The sequence below is a fragment of the Diceros bicornis genome, chromosome 33 (assembly GCF_020826845.1).
Source record: "Diceros bicornis minor isolate mBicDic1 chromosome 33, mDicBic1.mat.cur, whole genome shotgun sequence".
Lineage (NCBI taxonomy): Eukaryota > Metazoa > Chordata > Mammalia > Perissodactyla > Rhinocerotidae > Diceros > Diceros bicornis.
The window spans coordinates 19,498,754-19,521,132 of NC_080772.1; the positions used below are offsets into that span (position 1 = coordinate 19,498,754).

Genomic DNA, 22,379 nt, shown 5'->3' on the forward strand with positions numbered 1-22,379 from the left:
TTTGCAATGCCAATTGTAGGTTATCTCTGATTTGCATCTGATTGTTTGTACTTCAGAAAATGCTCCAAATCCTATATTATATTTGAAAATTTTTATGTCTGGAGGTAGTCAAAGGCTGCCTAAACTATAAGAACTCTTAACTGGGGAACTGCAGGTAACCTTGGACTCTTGGTGCCTTCTTTGAACATGAGAACTTTTTTTTTCTTTATGGTGTTTGTTTACCTTTAGAGTGTAATATAATGCATACCTTTTAAATTTGGAATTTCAAGAAACTTATTGTGATGGTTGTTGCTTTGTTTTTTATATAGTTTAATTAATTATTTTTTAAATTATACCCTGTGATAATTTTATATATGAGCAAATGAATTTCAGCCTAATTATTTGAGAACCATCTTATTTTCTTATCTATCCCATAAATGAAATGAACTCTTTCTATATAATCTTCCCCAGGTAGTATTTTAAGAATAGATTAAACATGAGGATGAGTGAGAATAATTCCTGTTACACATTTTAAAGTTTGTAAAGCTATTTCTTCAGAATGTAAATCATTATTATATGTTAACTTCCATTTTGTCTATAATGCATAAACTCTTACGTTGTTTCTACGGCAGTTGAGGTTAAAATTGAATTTCTAGGGGCTGGCCTGGTGGCGCAAGTGGTTAAGTGGGCGCATTCCACTGCGGCGGCCCAGGGTTCGCCAGTTCAGATCCCCAGCGCACACTGATACACCACCTGGCAAGCCATGCTGTGGTGGCGTCCCATATAAAGTAGAGGAAGATGGGCATGGATGTTAGCCCAGGGCCAGTCTTCCTCAGCAAAAAGAGGAGGATTGGCAGATGTTAGCTCAGGGCTGATCTTTCTCACAAAAAAAAAAAAAAAAAAAAAATTGAGTTTCTGTATTTCGCATTTATGGATTCCTTATTTCTGGCAAAAAAAGAAAAAGATTTCACATCGATCATTCAATTGTTTTTATTTAGCAGGCAGAGTGGTTGTTAGGAAAAATGACTCTATGTGTTAGTGAAATTTTTGAGACTAAAGAAATGTGTAACTGCGTTTGGTCTCTTGCTCTAACCATTTATTCTTATATACTGTAATCTTAGCCAGAAGTTCTTGATAAAAAATAGTTATAACTGATTGTGAGAAGTACAAAATTAATTTTTCTTTATTCTTCTACGTTACGCTTGTTCTCTTTTTTCTTCTAAAAGTCAATATGTGATAAATTCTAGTTTCGATTTTTAATAATTTTTGATTTTTATGTTTTGGTCTCAGTTCTTTTCTAATTACCCTATAAATTTTTTCATATACAGTAATGTATTTACTGATGAAATATTTTCCCCAGTTTAAATATGGAAAAGCCCCAGGAATGATTTTACTTTCCTAAACTCATCGTTAATCACTGATAGTGTTTTAGTTAAAGTCTTCCACTTTGCTTGACTGTTGCGTTCTCTGTGTGTTTATTATTTATTTATACATATTTACCAATTTGAGTAAAATTTATAATGTTTTAGGAGCTTTCTAAAGTTGAATGTAATTGTCTTATAATGAAATTTATAGGCTCTTTTTAAATATAGTCATTCTAGTCTTTATTATTTATTAACTTGAGCTGTAGAAGTTAATATATTACCTTATGTTTTACTTTATAACCAATGTTAATGAGTAAGAGAAATTTTCAGCATTAAAAAATGCTGGTTTTTTAGTTTTTATGTGATTAATGCAGTTAGCACTTCCATTCTTTTTAACTCTTAATATTTGTTAGTTTGTAATCTTCATAGTCACTTAATAAAATTCTGAAATAAGGCTCCATCTGAAATTAGAATCTGTGTGTTAGCCACATAGATTAAGTGCTTGCTTACTTAGTGTAGGACATTCTAAGTGAACATGCTTAATATGTAAGATGTAAATGAGGAGAAATGGCTTATTAGAACTTCAGTTATTTAATTTAGTATTACTTTCTTTATTACAGCAGTTAATTTTCACTTATCTTTGGAAGGGCCACTTTAATATTAATTATTTTCCCCACTTTAAAGATGGGGTAGACATTAGAAAAACGCTTATTATTGAACTAAAGTAAATATAAAATTGAGAAAGAACTGAAAACAATGAGAAAAATGGTGACCCACAGTTAACAGCCCTGTGTTTTTCTTGTAACTTCTATAGTTGAGAGCATGCTTAATAGCAGAATTCATTCACATTAGATAAATTCTTGATATGAAAACAAGGTGATGTAACCATTATTATGAATTAGATGATTTCTTTTAAGTAAGGAGAAATTTGATTCTTGCTCTCTGTGAGCTGTATCAATCTAGGACCAATATCTAGATGGTAAATATTTTATTTTTACAATGTGTTATTCTTGATAGCATAAACATCGTAAATTTATTTCTGAAGTAGTTTGTTTGATCCTGTGGTTTATGAAGGAAAAAAGATAAGTTATTCATTATCATTTGGGAGTTGTTCATTAGCATTTAAATTAGTTAGCTGAAAATACCTGTGGTTTTAAACAATTCACTTCTGTAAGAGAGTAATTTTTTTTTTTTTTAGATAAATGCATGTGTTAGTTTTTAGAGTAAACTTGGCCTCTAGCCTATACTTAGTTTCTTTGGATATTGAGATTTGAACCTAATTAACTAAAGTTATTGACCCATGTCTTCAAAGAAATAGAGAGAGAAAAAAAGCTTTTTCCATTTAACATACTTTTAACTTTTTTTTTTTTTGATAGTAGGATGGTAAAATAATTTTACAGTTACATCATTCCCTCAATCAAATCTGATTTTCTATGTCAAAGGAAGCAAATTCTTTCGTTTATGAGGTCTGTCCCTTTCTGACAAAACCCAATGGATTGAGATGTGGTTAGTGACCCTATGGATTTAAAGCATATTTAGATAGGTTAGTTCTGGGTCACAGTGATAGTTTTAATCTGGTGTTGGTTCCAAACCTGTAGCTAAATGGAAGGGACTTCTCAGGGACAAACTGGACCTAACCCAAACCCCTGGACTGTGATTAGAATCAGGCTGTTCTTAGACATTGAGAGAGTTCATTACTTCTGGATATTACCATCTGTCAGTGGCCCCTTAATGCTGAGAGGGTTGAAGAGAGATGGCAATGGTAAAACCTCTGCTGGCTCTCACCAGTTCCTGTCTTTAGAGAGGACTTCATTTTCCTCAGTAAAGGTTTCTAAAATAAATTGTAAGACCACCATAAAAGCTATTAAAGTGAACTAATAGGGATAGTTGCATGACTAAATGGGAAATTTATTAGAAATATGAAAGAAAGTTCAGTAAATGAAGGAAATTCCATTATAATTATAGAGATGTTTTAATAAAAAGTAAGGTGGCTAACTTTCAAAACTATAATTTGGCTTCATAGCTTGTTAGGTTCCCTTCTAGGTTTTTTTTAAGGTCTTATATTAGTAACTTAGGAAAAAATATTTATGAAATCTCTATTTGTAAATAGTAATTTTTTCTTGATTTAACAAAGTAAGCACAATCATATCATCAGTCATTTCATAAATTGAATAGGATACCTTAAGATTTTATTTTATCCTTTTTAGTGAAATGCATATTTCTGCTCTTTTTTGGCCTCTTAAACATTTATCCAGTCTTGGTTTTATTTTAATTATTAGTGACAGAGGGGACTTTTATAATTTTGTTAATGAATTTGTTTTTCTTCAGTGAAGGGGTACACCTTAAACTATCTTTCATATGGGCCGTTCATTAGGAAATCTTGGTGGTTTTACTGTAGAATTTAGCAAAGAGATCTTGACCTTATACATAAATAAAATAATTTCTTTAATTTAGAATGAACTTTGAAAATGACCTTTTGTACTTACGGTGCTTGCTTTACTAAGATAGCTGTACATGCTGAAGAACTTGTAAAACATTTTTTAGTGTAGATGCTTTGAGTACAGCATACGTTGGGTACAGCTGTGTAAAAATAAGCTAGAATTGCACGTCCAAATGTTGTCTTTAGACAACTGTAAATACAGGAAGCCACAAACTCTGCAATAAATTTTAGAAAGAATTTTTGTATGTCTAAGTAGCCTTTAATTCTGGTTAATTCTGATTTAATCTCAAGTCATGTTTTTAAAAATTTGTAACTTTAAATTTCTCTATAATTGAAAACTTTCACGGATACAGGCACCACTTTACCACATCAACAAATTTACTTTTGTCTCTTGTGTCATGGGTTTACAAGACCACTCCTGGGTTTGGTGGTTCGCTAGGACTCACAGGACTTTGTATATATAGTTATATTCATGGCTATGATTTATTACAGTGCAAGGATACAAAGTAAAATCAGCAAAGGAAAAAGGTGCATAGGACAAAGTCTGAAGGAAACCAGACACAAGCTTCCAAGAGTCCTCTCCCTGTGGATTTGCACAGGACATGCTTAATTCCTCCAGCATTGACTTGTGACAACACGGGTGCAATGTCTACCAGGAAAGCTCAATTAGAGACTCAGTGCCCAATGTTTTTATTGGGGGCTGGTCACATAGGCACCCTTTTCTTAGCATGTACCAAAATTCTGGACTCCCTGAAGGAAAGCAGATTGAACTATATTGTTTATAGTTTAGGCACAGTGAGCCACTCTTACCAGTTCTGACAATGGTGGGACCTCTCCCAAAATCTGTATTCCCAGGTGCCAGCCAAGGGCCAGCCTTGCAAATAGGGCTTTCTAAGGATAAGCAATCTCAGGCCTGCTCTGTTAACTCTTTTCTGCAAGTGGGTATTTATATAGATCCGGCATGGCTAAATCTGGTTGCCTGGCTTTGTTAATTACAAATTTGAATTTGAGTTTATATTTACCTATTCTTTAAGTGGTAGAAATAGGAAATGACAGTAAACTGATGTGTCAGTTTAAAAGACAGATGTAAACACTTACTTAGGCTTTAGGTATAAAGCCAGCTGTGTTTTGATAAACTGAAGTAAATTTGAAATTCTTTTTTTAAAGGGCTTCTGGAGGGTTTGTTGTTTTAGATACGGATGAAAATATGGGAGCCATTTATATGTCATGCCAGGTCATACATTAAGTTTACAATTCCGGATAGTCTTTTCTCCACAGATGATATTGACACTGGCTTGTGTGATGGAAACAAACGAAGAAAGAATTTTATATGCTGGCTCTGTGGAGAGTGATAAGTTCGTTTTCTTCTAATAATTGCCCTTTTTCTTAATGTGATAATGAAATTCACCTCAAGTATTAAATAATACTTTGACAGCTGTATTTCTTTCTAATAGTCTTCTTGATAGACAGTATAGTTTGTTAACTCGAAAGCCACATAAAGAAATATGACTTATGAAATGTTGATTTTCATGGGTGCTGATAAATGGTGGTATAAAAACTCATGTTGGTTTCTCTGGTATGAGAAATTAAGCTAAAGAAATCAGTGTTTGCCAAATGGAAAAAAAGGTTTAATTGAAAATATTTTTTTATTATTTTCTGAAAAGAATTTTTAAGAAGAACGTAAAAAACATTCTCATCTTTCATTTTGTTGTTCATAACCTTGTGAGTAATGTGAACTAATCATTTTCTACCCATGCATCAGCCTATTTTTAATGTTTTCCATTCCTATTGCTAATATTTGTTCTTTCATGTGATTCAGTGTTAGCAAATGTGTGGCTTGCTATGTTTGATTTAATTTAATGGTGAGACTATTATATTTTTAAGTTAAAAAGGTTTGTATATGCAGTTGAATAATTCCAAGAACTTATGAATTTTGATTAAAAAAAGGATCTCATTTTGAAATTTGACTATAATCTTCATGAGGGCAAGGACAATGTCCATATACCCAATGTCTAGAATAGTACTTGGCACATATAGGTGCTCAATAAGTATTCTTTGAATAAGTGAATGATAAAAAAGTAAGTATGTGCACAGTTTTGAAAGTAAAAATTTCTAGAAGTTATGTTGAAATAATTTATAATAACCTCCTTTTGTTTTAAAGACTATTGATTTTAAATTCTTAGTGTCTCTTGTTAACCAGCAGATCATACTTGAATCAGATCCCATTCAAATTAATTTTAGAATGTGTTTACAGCAAAACTTCATTGTAACACTTTGTTCCCTTTGATATTTCCAACATCAAATCTAAAAACACCAAAGAGATAAAAGAAGGTCCACTGTATGTGGAACAAGCTCTATAAGCTAATGTGTTTTTAAGGATGTACAGGAACAGACGAGGGAATGTGTCTCCTATGGAGTGTGGTGGTGATGTCACAGAACAGTCAAACATATGGATTTCATCTACTGGAAATAAAAGGTATAGTGTATAATATAAATTCTGCCCTTCAGTCATTACTCTGTGAAACAGCACCTGCTAAAATTGGCTTACTGAAAATGTAGAAAGGTATAGTATTTTAACAGCCTTCCTTTTAGTGAGAAAAGAATTAAAGGGAAAAAAAAAGGGAGAGGGTCGAGTTGTGTTAAATGAAAATGTTTAGTACTTTACAGCATTCTTTTGAAGAGCAACTTTGATTATAAAGTGTGCCAAGGTATTCTGAATAAGTCCCTATCATTATAAAGTGTATAAATTTGTTTGAAATAATGAAAGAAGAAATAAGCATATAACTTAATGGACTAAAAATCAATTTAAAATATCTTGGGAGTTATGAGGGTGATGTAACTTGACTGGAAATAAATTGAAAATGTTCCTGCAATGTGAGTTTTCCTTTCAAAACTTGTTTTTGATTTTCAGCTTGTTGAGTAGATAACTTTTAGCTTACTTTGTAAAATTAGTACTCATGCATAATTCTGTCATGTTGAAAAGAAAGGAAATTATATGTATTTTATTTTCATGTTCTCTTTCTATTTATAGGTTTTATCATTTTTATCAGGCTTTCTTGTATCATGCATAAGGATAAATGGTTCCAAATCTATAGTGTATAATGAAGATAATATTGTCATATGACAGGGAAGGTGTCTATTTTCTTTGAAGAAAAGTATATATATAAAAATACTTGACCTAAGACAATTTGTTGTTTGGGTCTAATTAATTCAGTTTTCTTTGAGGGAGTTGTCTTTTCTTTCCTTGTTTGTATCTTTCAAGGAAGTTTTTTAGCAGTGATCTTTTTTTCCAAGCGTGTGCACAGATAGCACCATTGTCTTCTTTTTTAGGATTAAAGATTTATTTATGTGTACATTCATTTTCCTTACTGGGTTAACTGTTCTTATGAAAAAGGGTTTTATTGGGAATCTGTGGAGCTGGTGAAGCAGACTGAAGAAAAAGGTTATATAATTATAGAGCCTCAATACATAGGGGTCCCACTGTGTAAAGAGATAAAATGCCATGATTTTACCCTAACTTTAAAAATCTGTAACTTTAATAGTGTCCGTAGTACTTTGAAGGCCAATAACTCATACTTATATTTTACTCTGAATTTTTGTTTTCTGAAAATTATTTGGGTTCTAATTCTTTTTGTTTTTGTTTTAGTGCTCGAGACAATGAGCCATCCAAATCTACCCGAGAGATCTGTAGTCCTTTTGCGGGGATGCTCTTTGGTATGCACAAAACGGCCAGTTGGTTAGACTTTTGCAGAGTATTTTATAAAAAGTCTTTAGTGAGAACTCAGTGTTGTAATTAATACTACCCTTTCTAGTAATAGAAAACATTTATCTAGTGCTTACTTTATGATAGGCACTATGCTAAGCATTTAACGTGTAATATAGCTCTATGTATAATTTTAAAGCTAAATACCTTTTATGTAGTGATGAGCTTTCTATAGATGATAAATGAAATATTAATTTCAGTAATAAGCTTTTACCTTCATATTTTATTAGCACTTTATTGTATTGTGTCTATTTCTTATAATCTTTTTTATATGTGATAGTTTTTTTCTTCAATCTTGTTTCTTTAGCTAGCACAAAAGTGCCTTACATTTTAGTTCAATTCCCCTGAACTAAACCTTTTTATCTTTTGATAAACATCCTTTCCCATGTTCTTGCCATGTTTTTTCTGAGAGTGTTTTGTTCAAATCTCGATCATAATCCAAACTTTCTATTTTATCAGAAATGAAGGTCATTGCTTAATATAATCATGTCGATTTGCTGTATTAACTTGTCACAATTTAATTTCAGAAGCAGTGTGAAGAGATCCTTATTTCCTCTGTGTAACTTTAAAGAGAAAAGAGTTCTTTGTAAAAAACTGTTAGAAAAAATTACCTGAAATTTGGTTTTAGTGAAGTATATGAGGAAATTGGGTAACAATTTTAGATTCATTTAACCTAGAAGCAGTCAGTTATTTGAATCTTGGTTTAGAGATACATAATTGCATGATATTCTCAGACCTTTGTTTCCTTGAAATGGATAGTTTAAGAAAAATAGCATAGCACTTACAGTTTCATTATAGTATAATGTCTTTACCTGAGAGTTGACCAATTTAACCTATTAGTAGGTCAGAGTAAAGGCTTCATTCTTTTTTTGTGTGTGTGTGAGGAAGATTGGCCCTGAGCTAACATCTGCCAATCCTTCTCTTTTTTTTTTTTAATTGATGTTTTAATGGTTTCTAACATTGTGAAATTTTGGGTTGTACATTTTTGTTTGTCCATCACCATATATATGACTCCCTTCACCCCTTGTGCCCACCCCCACCCCCCTCCCCCCACCCTCACTCTTTTTTTTTTTTTGCTGAGGAAGACTGGCCCTGGACTAACATCCGTGCCCATCTTCCTCCACTTTATATGGGACGCTGCCACAGCATGGCTTGACAGGTGGTGCGTCGGTGCGTGCCCGGGATCCGAACAGGTGAACCCTGGGCTGGCCCAAAGTCTTCATTCTTATGATGTATTTTGTTAAACATGGTAAAAATTGGAGAAATGGCTTTCTGCGTTGAGAGCCCACTGACAAATAATTTTATCAGTAAATGGAGTACTCTACCCTGAAAATTTAAAGATTGAGTGGCGTGAACTTACCATTAATGCAATCCGGGAATTATGGATGAATATTTGGTGAGATAATAGACTCTAATGTTTGAAACTAAACAATAAAGTCATTTAGTCCAGTGATTTATCTCATGGTTGTATTTTTTTGCCTCAGCCTATGTTTGTGTATACCCATTGGGAACTTACTCTCTTCAGAGGCAGCGTGTTCCATCTTTAGGTGGCTGTAATTGTTATAATATTCTCATTTCAACTGAACTGAAATTTGTCTTCCTGTAATTTTCCCCCAGGGACCTCATTTGGAGCCTTTTGCTTTATTTAAAAAATTAAGACAATTGACTGCTTAAAGCAAAAATAACAATATATAGTCAGGTTTATAACACAATCATAGGTTATTTAGAAGTATGTTTTTAAATTTGCAGATATTTGGGGATTTTCCTGCTGTCTTTTTGTTATTGATTGCTTGTTTAATTCTCTTATGGTCTGAGAAAACAATTTGTGTAATTTCAATTATTTCAAATTTGAATGTTTTTAATAAAAAATGTTTCAAGGGGCTAGCCTGGTGGCACAAGCAGTTAAGTGCGCATGCTCTGCTGTGGCGGCCCGGGGTTCACTGCTTCGGATCCTGGGCGCGCACCGACGCACCGCTTGGCAAGCCATGCTGTGGCGGCGTCCGATATAAAGTGGAGGAAGATGGGCACGGATGTTAGCCCAGGGCCAGTCTTCCTCAGCAAAAAAAGAGGAGGGTTGGCAGATGTTAGCACAAGGCTGATCTCACCAAAAAAAAAAAAAAAAAAAATTTTAGTGGCTCAAAATATGGCCTATCTTGGTGAATGTTTAGTGGGTACTTGAAAGAATGTACATTGTTTGGTTGTTGAGTATAGTGGTTTATAAATGTCAGTTAAGTTAATTTGGTTGATAGTGATGTTCATGTCTTGTACATCCTTAATGATTTTTAACTGTTCTACCATTTGCTTAGAGAGACGAGTTAAATTCTCTACCTTGTTCTTAGTATGGGGCCTGGAGTGCTAGAGGGATTTTTTCAGTGTTCCTGCACCTTCCTCAGTTTTCAGCAAGCCCTGCATGCCCCTGACAGAGAAGGTGTCTCTCTCTCTCCACATTTCTCCTTCCTCAGCAGTGGATTGCTGTTGCTTGTTCCTTGGTGCAAGGCTGGTCCTGTGCGTCTGGTTCTCAGAAATGAGTCTTTCTCAGTGTTCCTGCCCCTCCCTAGAGTGGTAGCCAAAGCCTCCTTTATGTCTTGTGTGAGAATTTCCTGCCCTTCCCCTAACAGTAACAGATCTTTGCTTTGTATACGTGCAGAATTCTGGCTCCAAACAGGTTCTTGCCCTTAAACTGGTAGACTACAGCTGTTGCTTTGTAGGAGAGTACTCTGGAAAGCAAGCAGTGTTTTTTTGCCTTGAAAGGGTCTCTTTCAGGTTTCCTTTGTTACCCCATCTGTAATCTCTCTTGTAAGCATCTGGTAGAGGTGGGCAAGTGAGTGCAGATTCCTCTTGTGTCTGGGGCTTCCAGAGAATCTACATCATTATTCCCCTCCGCGCAAAGCCTTTATGAATTCATTAACATTTCAGCTACGGTCATGTGTTGCTTAACGATGGGAATAAGGCGTTGTTAGGCAATTTTGTTGCTGTGCAAACATCACAAAGTGTACTTACATAAACCTAGATGATAGAGCCTACTGCACTTCTGGGCTATATGATACTAATCTTACAGGACTACCGTTGTATATGCAACCCGTTGACTGAAGCTTCATTATGCGGGACATGACTGTTTTCTTCTTACCTGCCTTTTTTTTAAGGCAACTGCCTTTCTCCATACTCTGGTAAAGATAAAATTTACTTGGCTTGTCCCATCTTCTTTGGATTGGTTTTTAAGCCTTTTGGAATTTAGTTTACCTGGTTGTTTGTACCTCAGCTCTCTGATAGGCTTTTTAAAAGTTATGATTTTGTAGATGGTTGAGCTTTTTCTCATTGTTGGGTCTGAGCAATGTTCTTTTGTGGCTTCCCACTTTCTAAGCAGAAGCAGAACTCCTCATTTGGTTCTTTATAGTAGCTTCCATTTCCTCCTCATTATGTTCCTATTTTCATTTAAATACTTGGGCATAGTTATGGTAGCTATTTTAACATCCTTGTTTGTTATACCATCATCTCTGTTGTTTTATGTGTTTTTTTAATCTATTGACTAACTTTTCTAATGGTTATGGGTTACTGTGTTGGTTTCCTAGTGCTGTATCACAGATTACCACAAACTTAATGGCTCAAAACATCCCACGTTATCTCACAGTTTCTGTGGGTCAGGAGTCTGGGCATGGCTTAGTGGGTCCTCTGCTCACGGTCTCACAAGGCTATAATCAAGGCATCAGCCAGGCTGTTTTTCATCTGGATGCTTGACTGGGGAAGGATTTGCTTCCAAGCCCATTCAGATTGTTGGCAGAATTCATTTCCTCGCGGCTGTATTACTGAAGGCCCTGGCTTCTTACTGGATGTCAGCTGGAGACAGCTCACAATTCCTAAGAGGCCTTCCGCTGTTTCTTGCCACATGGGCTTCCTCACCATGGCTGCTCACTTTATCATACCAGCAAGGAGAATCTCTAAATTTTTAGCGAGGGCTTTTACCTGACTATATCAGGCCCACCCAAGACAATCTCCCTTTTGATTAATTCAAAATTGATTTGGTACCTTAATTACATGTGCAAATTCCTTTCACCTTTGCCATATTTTATAGGCTAGAAGCAAGTCAGGTCCTGCCCACACTCTAGGGGAGAGGTTTATACAGGGAGTCAGCACCAGAAGGCAGGGAACATAGGCTCTATCTTACAATTTTGCTTACCACAGTCACATTTTTCTGTTACTTAGGGACCAGTGTTTTTGAGGTCTGACTTTAAAGCTTAGCTAGGGAACTCTAGAGTAGTCTCTTTGCATGGATAGTTCAGCCCTACTACTAGAGAGTGACCTTTCTGGGGTCTTTTCTGAATATCCTAGGGGATCACTAAGAACTCCACTCCAGCTGGCTGGAGCTTGAATTTCTCTCCACTTTGCTTGAGAAGTTCTGAGAATTATTCAGTTTACATGTCCTCCATAGTTTTTTGCCCAGCCTAATGGAATTTCACTCTGTACAGGCACAAATAAGTGCCAAGTAAAGTCAGAAGGGACCCCTCTATGGATTTCTAAAGTTCTTTTTTGGATCTTTGCCCTAAACTTCCAGCCATTTTAGCCTTTCTAAATTTTGATCTTTGCTCAATTTAGCTTAGTTCCTCGCTTTGTTTGGGTTCTCCCTCACTTTACCTGTGGTCTGGAAATTGCATTCAGGCAGAAACCCAGGTGATTAAAGGGCTCTCCTCATTTATTTTCCATTTCTCAAGTATTACAGTCCTGCGCTGCCTGTTGTCCAGTGTCCAATGTCTGAAAAACAGTTATTTAATATATTTTGCCTAGTTTAAATTTTTTTTTATGGTGGGAGGTTAAATTCTGTGCTTGTTACTCCATCGTGACCAAAAGCAGCATGGATATATCTACTTGGGTTATAAAACAATATTGTTAGCCTTAAGATAATTCCTGTTATCCCTGTGGGAGCTTCACTATTGCTGATGTCTGTGCTTAATGGACAAACTCAGATGCTGTATGTCCACTGATGATTGGGAGACTATAACAGTTAAGGTACTAGAGAAATGGCTGCGTCAGTTGTATTTTTGATATCCTGTGATTTGTATAGTGTTCCAGATCATGGGTTTCTAAATTAAGAGTTTATTTTGTGTCATTAACATATGCAATAATAATTTTCTATGGATCCAAAATGTTTGCACAATTGGATTTTCACATATGATACCAGGGTGAGAGATTTATATTTTTTTCTGTAGACTTGATGTTTTTTTGAGCAGGGCACCAGTGTGATTAGTTTTGTATTTTAAGACAGCCAATTTTACTTAAGTGTTCTGGATATAGTATTGGAGCAGGGAGAGGGGGAGTTTAGGAGACTAGTTAGGTTATTGCTGCAATCCAGATGAAATGTAGAGAGGTCTTTTTTTTTTTTTTTTTTGTGAGGACGATCAGCCCTGAGCTAACATCCAAGCCAATCGTCCTCTTATTGCTGAGGAATACCGGCTCTGAGCTAGCATCCATTGCCAATCCTCCCCCTCTTTTTTCCCCAAAGCCCCAGTAGACAGTTTTATGTCATAGTTGCACATCCTTCTAGTTGCTGTATGTGGGACGCAGCCTCAGCATGGCTGGAGAAGCAGTGCGTTGGTGTGCGCCCGGGATCCGAACCCGGGCTGCCAGTAGCGGAGCGCGTGCACTTAACCGCTAAGCCACGGGGCCGGCCCTAGAGAGGTCTTATTGAAGGTTAATGGCCATGAAAATAGAAGAGAGGGTCCTCCTATGAAGTGAATAAGAGAGGATGAGCAATCAAAGTTATAGTAAGATTTGAGGTTCAAAAACAGAGGGGCAGTTGCTTTTGAGGTGTTCATTTTGGACACATTTGTTAAATTTAAGGGGCTTGTGGGAAATGTTAGTGGAGATATTTTCCTGATTATTGGAGAAATGGGGATGGGGATTAAAGTATCCTCTTATTTAAGAAGATTTTTGAATAAATGTAGAGGTTTGGGAAGGATTAATGTATCTTGTGTTTGACACATAGTAGGTATTCATAAATTATGAAATTAATTGAAGAGGTAATGATACATATGATTTTACTTTCTGTATGTCCTGCATATGCAGTAATTACTCTTTCATATAATTAAAAATGAAGGTTTTTAAAAATTGAGTTCTAGTTGCATATGTTGCTCAAGAATTAAGACTACATTTTTTTCTTACCACTTGCTAGGAGGTGAAGATCGAGAACTTATTCAGAGAAAGAAAGAGAAATATAGACTAGAACTATTGGAACAAATGGCTGAACAACAGAAGAACAAGAGACGGTAATGAAAGGTTTGCATTTAAAAGAGATGTTTTGAATTTAAAGTGCATTTGTGTAAAATAACATGGTGGTAACTATAACATAGTAAAATAAGGAGATATTCTTCCTAATATGATTGAGTATTTGTAAGTCATTTCTGTGACAATCTCCTCATTGTAAATCAGCCAGGGTAATAAAACAAAGATTATGAGAGTGTTCATTTTCTTTGTCATAGGTAACAAATGAGACTATGGATATATTCGACTATGGATATATTCTGTAACAGGCCTTTTACATTCCTTCATTAATTTCTTCAATTTTTGATTTAGGGTAGTATTTATTATTATCTACATGCTCACTATATTATCCTATATATAGTAAAAAATATAAAATAAAAGTATTTTATCTTTTAACAATGTGAAATGGTAAGTACACACCTATAGGCAATATAAAAATAATCATCATAAATCCACAGGTATCTATCTTGTATACAAGTCTCAGTGTTTGTAATCTTCCTTGTAGAAATACCTGTAAAATATTAATTATGGTTTAAAATTGGGAATAGATCTATCTTGATTCTAGAGAATTTGAGACCGATCATCTTTTAGTTTTGTCTTTTTTTCTCTTAGAGGAAGCCAATATCTATTTTCTGATATTAGCCATCTTTAACATCGTTTTCTTAAAAACTCTTATTGGAAAGTATAGTATTGGTGCTGGCCATGTGGCCTAGTGGTTAAGTTTGGCGCACTCTGCTTCAGCGGCCTGGGTTCGGTTCCCAGGTGTGGACCTATACCACTTGTCGGGGGCCATGCTGTGATGGCGACTCACATAAAACATAGAGGCAAATTGGTACAGATGTTAGCTCAGGGTGAATCTTCCTCAAGCAAAAAGAGGAAGATTGGCAATAGATGTTAGCTCAGGGCATATCTTCCTCAGCAAAAAAAAAAAAAAAAAAAGTATGGTATTAATTTTTAATTTTTTACCCTTTTTGTGAACTGACATGTACTCTAAAAAAAGTTTTCTGTTTGTTTCACAAAGTAAGGATTTTGTTTTACATCTGTACTTCCTTCTGTGTGAATTGCTTAGGCTTTGAAGTCCCTCAGCCACTGGTTTAGAGATACTTATTACAAGTCAGTTTTCATGTGAATTCTGGTTTACTTTGCACCAAATTAGAAAATTTAGTTTTCAGAATTATTCTAGGCTTTATTGTCAGTTAAAGGAATTATTTATATTTGGAGATGTTATTGCATAGACTTTGTGTGTAAGTTTGTTTCAGTAATGATTATAATTTTGAAGTGTTTATTGTAATTTTCAATATGTAAAACTTTCATTTGTTTAGAGAAAAAGATTTGGAACTCAGAGTTGCAGCTTCTGGAGCACAAGATCCTGAGAAATCAGTAAGAGTTCCTGGCGTCTTTTAATGTTTAATCGTTCATTCAGATAAGTCTCAAATGTGGTAGCAGGTGGAGATAGAAGGTGTTGGGGGGTAAGAAAAAAAGAAGGCATTGGAGGAAATTTAAGAGTAGACCAGTTTGAACAGTAATAAACTAAATTCAGTTCTCATAAAACGTTAAGTCCTAACTCTTGTTTATTTCCCTAAAATAATTTTTCCTTTTTCATGTGTGCATCATTTTTTTAGTTTGTTTTAAATTGATCCTTTCTACTTTGTTCACTTGCACTATTCTATGGGAGAGTTATCTCAGTTTAATTTACAATAGAGGTTAATATTTTTCTTGATTATATCTTGACCACATTTTTGGCATTAGAGTGATTTCCGAAGAAACTGAAATTTTTAAATTTAGTCTTTAAGCATTTTAGTAATTTTTATTTAATGCAAAACTAGAGAGATAACCTTATTTTTACTTTAATTTTGCAATTCTCATCATTAAGTGGAATGAATTACATTATTGCCATTAAGTAAGGAAGAGGTAGTAATTTATTACTCTTCTCAAAAGGTACTTTTTCTGTAGTTGGATATATAGAATTTATTTGCTAAGGCTAAGAATTTATTTGCTAAGTTTTTTTTTCATCTTTGAGTGATAATTAAGAAACTTTAATTTCATTAAAAAATTCATTCTTAAAAAGAATACAGCAACTTAAAATTATTCAACTGTAGGCAACTTTTGATTTACTTTTACTTATGCTAAGTATATACCCTGTGGGTTATCTGTTTAAAAAAGTTTAATACTGCACCAGAGTCACTCCCAGTGTGCTTCTTGACTGCCCATAGAATAAAACTTTTAGATTAATATGAGAAATTCCTGGAGAAGATAAACATGATGGGCGAAAAAGGATAAATTCCAAAGCTAAATATCTTTTCTACTATCCAGAAATACCTTTGAAGTAGTTTTCACAATCAAAAACTTAAACTTTAAAAGTCTTTAACTTTTTAATGTAATATGTAGCATGTTAAACCTTGAATTTACAGTTAGTATTTGACAAACGTTCTTATTTATATTTGAATGAAACAATGTGTCCAATGCCAAGTTGCTTTATGAGAATAAATAAATAAAAATATTAGACAATAATTAGACGATTACTTTTGGTTGGATTTACTTTTGATGTGCAAATCTTAGAAAAGGACAAATAAATGATGTTCTTGAGCAGGAGTTAGCAAACTATAACCTATCACCCAAACCATATTTTTGTAAATAAACTTTTATTGCAGCACACTCTCTCTAATTTATTTACATGTGGTTTTGGGCTACTTTAGCCCTTCGAGTAGTTGTGAAGAGACCATATGGCCTGCAAAGCCTGATACATTTACTATCTGGCTCTTTACAGAAAATATTTGTTGACTCTGTTCTAGAGAATACTTTGATGTCAGAAATGGCAATTGGATAGAGAAGCAGTATAGTGTTGTAGCGTAATAGAGAGTTTTATGTTTAAAATTAATATCTGGCTCTAGTCTTTTCTTGATTATTTATTAACGATGAGACCTTAAGTGATTTATGTACTTCCAGAGAGCCTTAATTACCTCATTTATAAAATAAGAATTAGATCTTTAAAATCTTTTATAGGACTGTAAAATTCTGTTATTCTGGGACTAATTTAAGTGCCTGCTGGCAGTCTGGGATAGAGAGTCTCTTGAGGTCCTCTCCACCTTTAAACTTATGATTATGTGTAACAAACAGATTTTTTTCTTTATTTTAGCCTGATAGACTAAAGCAGTTTAGTGTGGCACCAAGACACTTTGAAGAGGCGATACCACCCGAAAGACCCAGAGTAGCTTTCCAGACACCTCTCCCTCCTTTATCTTCCCCGTCTGTCCCACCCATGCCATCAGTTCACTCCATCCCATCTCAAAATGAAGATTTGCACAGTGGACTCAGCAGCACCCTTGGTGAAATGGTGCCTCCCAGGTGCTTGTTTAAATTGTTTTGTGTTTGGGAATTAGGTAAGGTATCATGATATTTTATGTTTAGAAGGATTTGCTAAAGCAAGTAACATTATCCTTCAGAGATTTTTGTACAGTTAATGGCTTTTGTTAAATAATTTCTCTTGAAATTTGTTTTCATTGTTGATCTTTTCTTTGTTATTGTAAAAACAAGGGAAATCCTTATAACATTCTTTTATTGCTTAAAGATGCTTGACTATTTTTAGAGTGAATAACTAAGTACATTTAGAATTTAGTTTTAAGTCATATTTTGGAATGTCTTTAAAATATCTTTTAACATATAAAAGCTATACATTTTCTCAATTTGGTAATTTCCACTTGGCAAACATTGAATATTTCCTTCAGTTTATGCAGAAAAAGTTTCTAATGTGGCTCTTTTATATGTGTTACTCTGTTTTACCTTCTGTTTTGTTCAACTCTTTCTCTGTAATCACTCGTAGACTATGCAACTCTAATACCTGAAATAAAAAGTCATTAAGATTATAAAACCTATAACTTAGGTGAGATTTGGTTGCTCTAGGTAACAGACATTATGATATACTAGATTATACATAACGAAAATCCTATTGTTAACATGGATATTTTCTGGGCTATGCTTTCTTCTCTGAGTAGGACTTGAGCTTATTTTTTCCTTACTATTAATGTACTAATTATAGGAGTGTATTTAATCAGGTCTTTTTCTTTTTTAACATTGATGTTTTCTGGGCTATACTTTCTTCTTTCAGTAGAACTTGGTTTTACCTTTTATTTACTACTAACAAATTGTAGGACGGTTTACTATATTTATGAAGTGTTTTGTTTGTTTCGTCTAATGGTTTCCTGACTCAAAAGACTAGGCGGGATTACAATTACAGAGTATGGTTTAATGGTCTCAGCATTGGTTTAGGGATTAAAACAGTTAGCTTCACTGTCTGGATTTTGGGCAATGCACACCTTTATTGGACTTTAATTTTATCATCCTTAAAAATGGAATAGTAATATTTTTTTCTTATCTACAATTACAGGGTTGTCGTGAGGATTAAATCTTATATAAATTTCTATAAAAATTTAAGATTTAATGATTTGATAGTTCCCTTTCATAGCAGTTTTTCAATAACTTTATTGATGTCTACGGAGTGAGGATAGCAAGGGTTAGACACACTGAGTGAGTAGTAAGGGTGAAAAATATTCACAACTGAAGAGAACTTGAATGTCTTCTTAGCTCTTCAGAGTTATTTTGAAGTATACAAAGAGAACCTGTTAAGATACACAAAAGTGAAAATATTCTAGGACGCTCCCATTCTCTTTCTGTTCATCTAAAGGAATTTGCCTTTTCCATTTTTACTATTGGAGAATATTGCCTTGGTGGAAGTACAGACGGAGATATTTCCTAATCAGTAGAGATTTCCAGAAGTTTTAACTTTGTGAAATACTAAAAATTATCTGAAGACTTTACTGTTGATATTTAAGTGGTTTCTGTTTCACATTATGGTTTCTGTTGCACATTATGGTTGACTTCCTTTGAAACAGCAATACATTTTTAAAGTTAAAAAATGTACCCTAAAAAATACACCCTTTCCTCCAGTCAAATGGAACTATTAGTAATTCCGTTTAGTACCTCTTTGCTTTTTCTTCCTGTACTGTCCTTCCTCTCTGTGGCTAACTCACTTTAGCAACATTGCCTTTTCCAGAAAGCCTTCCTTATGCTTTCCTCCTCCCTACTATGTGATTTAAATGTCCATGCTCCATGTTCCTATAGCACCCTGCATCTACTTGTATTGTTTCATTTACTATACTTTGCTGTAACTACCTGTTTATTTCTGTATTATTCCTGAGGGACAGGGACCATGTTTGTTCGATTCTGGCATAGGGTAACTACTTAGATATTAATCGATTGAATATTATCTGAAATTTTTACTATTTTTTGCTTTTTAGTCATAATTTTTGATAAAAGATGGAAGCAAGATGGTGGCTTTTTCTAAAGCAGCTGTTAGATTTTTGGTAACATTTTTGCAAGAAGATAATATCTTGATTTAAAAAAAAATTTGCAATGAAATATGAGAAGAATTTTCTAATTTTCTTTTGATACAGGATTGCGCCTCTGCCTCCACCTCCCGTACTACCACCTTTGGCTACTAACTTTCGAACTCCTTATGATGATGCATACTATTTTTATGGTGCCAGGAATACTTTGGATCCCAGTCTTGCTTATTGTAAGTTATTTGTAGGGTAAACATTTTTTTCCAGTGGTTAGTTGGGAAAATTGGTTTTTGTGCAAGCAAAAATATATAATGAGAAAAGCACAGTGTTACTTAATTCAAATACTATATGTTTATTGATTTAATAAATGCCCTTTTTAAAAACTCAGTTATATTTTGTACTTATTTCCTTTTTATCTAGATTTAAGAAATAACTATTTTGTGTTTTCTTGCATTGTTCTTTGCTAACTCCTAACCCATAAGGAAAAATGTTACCTTTTTTCCTTAGGTAACATTTTTAGTATGTGACTTTAGGGATAAAATGTTATTAAATGGATACTTTGAAATAAATGTGTTTGTTTTCTTTTAAGATGGTTCAGGAATGATGGGAGTACAGCCTGCAACTTATGTTAGTGCTCCTGTCACCCACCAGCCAGCACAACCTATTATGTAAGTCATTAGTTAAAATAATAATTTCTTTCAAGATTAATTTGTCTTCCATAGAACCTGTGTTATTCAACTCATTCTTTTTTCTTCAGGACAGATGTAACTTATTTTAATTTCTAATTATTAAATAACCAGTGTGTTCAAAGTATTGCTTTTAAGTCAATGTTTCATAGAAAGCACATTTTAAAAATTAAGAATAACCTCACTTCCTCTCGTTAGAAAAGTCATGCATGCATATTATTGATAGAAGTCATGCATGCATATTATTGATATATAAGAATACAAACAAATATAGGCAAAAAATTGAAATCACCTAAAATCTCATTCATCCAGAGATAGACATGTCTAAATATGCATTCAGGAAGTCTTTATATGTACACACACAAACTCACAAAAATATACCCACAACACACACCCAAATGATATTACACAGGCATACCTTGTTTTATTGCACTTTGCAGACATTACATTTTTTACAAGACCCTCCACCAGCTAAGAGATTATGACTCGCTGAAGGCTCAGATGATGGTTAACATTTTTTAGCAATAAAGTAATTTTTAATTAAGGTATGTACATTGGCTTTTATAGACATAATGCTATTGCACACTTAATAGACTACAATATAGAGTAAACATAACTTTCATATGCACTTGGAAACCAAAAAATTCGTGTGACTTGCTTTATTGTGAAATTCGCTTTATTGCAGTAGTCTGGAACGGAACCTGCAGTATCTTCGAGGTGTGCCTGTGTTGTACGTATTGGTCTATGACCTGCTTTTAAAATTAACAATATATCATAAACATTTTTTCCATGTCAATAAATATACTTCTATAGCATCAGTTTTATGGTGCCCTTTTATAGCCAGACCTAGTTCCCTCCTGCCCTTACTCCCTCCTTAGCCACTGGCAACGATTAATCTGTTCTTCGTTTATATAATATCATTTTAAGAATGTTGTATAGATGGAATCATACAATACGTAATCGTTTGAGGTTGACTTTTTAAAAATTCTCTGGAGAATCATCCAGGTTGTTGCATGTATAAATAGTACATTTGTTCTTATTGCTGGCTAGTGTTCCAGGGTGTGGATGTACCACAGTTTGTTTAACCATTCACTCATTGGAGGACATCTAAGTTATTATAAGTGGTGCGGCTATAAACATTAGTGTACAGGATTTTGTGTGAACATAATCTTTATTTCTTTAGGATAATTGCCCAGGAATGTTATTGTTGGCTTATATGATAGTTACAAGTTTAATTTTCTAAGAAACTGCCAAACTGTTTTCAGAGAGACTGTACCATTTTACATTCATATCAGCTATGTATTAAGAATCTGGTTTCTTCACATCTTCACCAGTGTTTTATCTTGTGACTTTTGTTTATGCCGTTCTGATAGGTGTGTAGTGATGTGTTATTAGGGTTTTAATTTACATTTCTCTAATGATGATGTTGAACATCTTTTCCTGTTTTTATTTACCATCTATAAATCTTCTTTGGTGAAACATCTATTGATGTCTTTTGCGCATTTTCTAATTGGAGGTTTTTTTTTTTTAAACTACTGAGTTTTGAGGGTTCTTCATATATCATAAACACTAATTCTTTGTCAGATGTGTGGTTTGCAAATATTTTCTCTCAGTTTAAAGCTTATCTTTTCATCCTTTTAGTAGGGTCTGTCACAAGTGCAAAAGTTTTATCAAGTCCAATTTATTGGTTTTTCCTTTTATAGATCACGCTTTCAGTGTCAAGTCTAAGTTCTCTTTTCCTAGACTTAGATCTTAAAGGTTTCCTTCTGTTTGTTCTTCTTTTTTTGTAAAAGTTTTATAATTTTGCATTTAAGTTCATGATCCATTTTGAGTTAATTTTTGGATAAGATGTGAGACTTAGATTGAAGGTCTTTTTTTTGCCTATGGGTGTCTAATGGCTCCTGGCACCATTTGTTGACAAGGTTGTTTTTCCTCTGTTGAATTGCTTTTACACCTTTGTCAAAATTAGTTGGGTGTGTTTGTGTGGGTCTGTTTCTGGGATTCTCTGTTCTATTCCATTGATTTATGTGTCTGTCCTTGTGCCGGTAGCACTTGCTTATTATAGTGCTGTAGTAAGTTTTGAAATCGGGAAGTATGGGTTCTTCAAGTTTTCTTTTCCAAGGTTGTTTTGGCTATTCTAGGTCCTTTGCATTTTCATGTGAATTTTAGGATCAGCTTGTCAATTTCTGCAAAATCGCAGTTCAGATTTTGGTAGAGATTATGTAGACTCTGTAGATCTGTTTAGTGAGTATTACCATCTTAATGTTTTTTTTCGATATTTTTTATTGTGGTAAAATACACGTAACATAAAATTTACCATTTTAAGCATTTTAGGTGTGTAGTTCAGTGGTGTTAAGTACATTCATGTTGTTCTGCAACCATCATCACCCTCCATTTCCAGAACTCTTTATCTTGTAAAATTGAGACTGTATACCGTTAACATCTCCCCTATTTCCCCTACCCCCAGTCCCTATCAACCGCTATTCTACTTTCTGTCTCTATAATTTTGACTACTTTAGGTACCTCATAAAAGTGGATCATATAGTATTTGTCTTT

General features: G+C 34.1%; 1 protein-coding gene across 6 annotated transcripts in view; it reads left to right on the forward strand.

Annotated features, from left to right (window-relative positions):
• The window catches only part of CSPP1 (centrosome and spindle pole associated protein 1), a 233,987-nt gene that overhangs the window by 135,633 nt on the left and 75,975 nt on the right, over positions 1–22,379 (forward strand). For 4 of the 6 annotated variants that reach the window (XM_058528814.1, XM_058528815.1, XM_058528817.1 and 1 more), the window contains 7 exons: positions 6,161–6,259; positions 7,430–7,497; positions 13,710–13,803; positions 15,121–15,178; positions 16,935–17,143; positions 19,249–19,370; positions 19,727–19,805. In XM_058528814.1, coding sequence (XP_058384797.1) covers positions 6,161–6,259; positions 7,430–7,497; positions 13,710–13,803; positions 15,121–15,178; positions 16,935–17,143; positions 19,249–19,370; positions 19,727–19,805 — 729 coding nt within the window. The remainder of the gene's footprint in view (positions 1–6,160; positions 6,260–7,429; positions 7,498–13,709; positions 13,804–15,120; positions 15,179–16,934; positions 17,144–19,248; positions 19,371–19,726; positions 19,806–22,379) is intronic. The other 2 variants (XM_058528816.1, XM_058528819.1) reach the window with 1 other exon arrangement.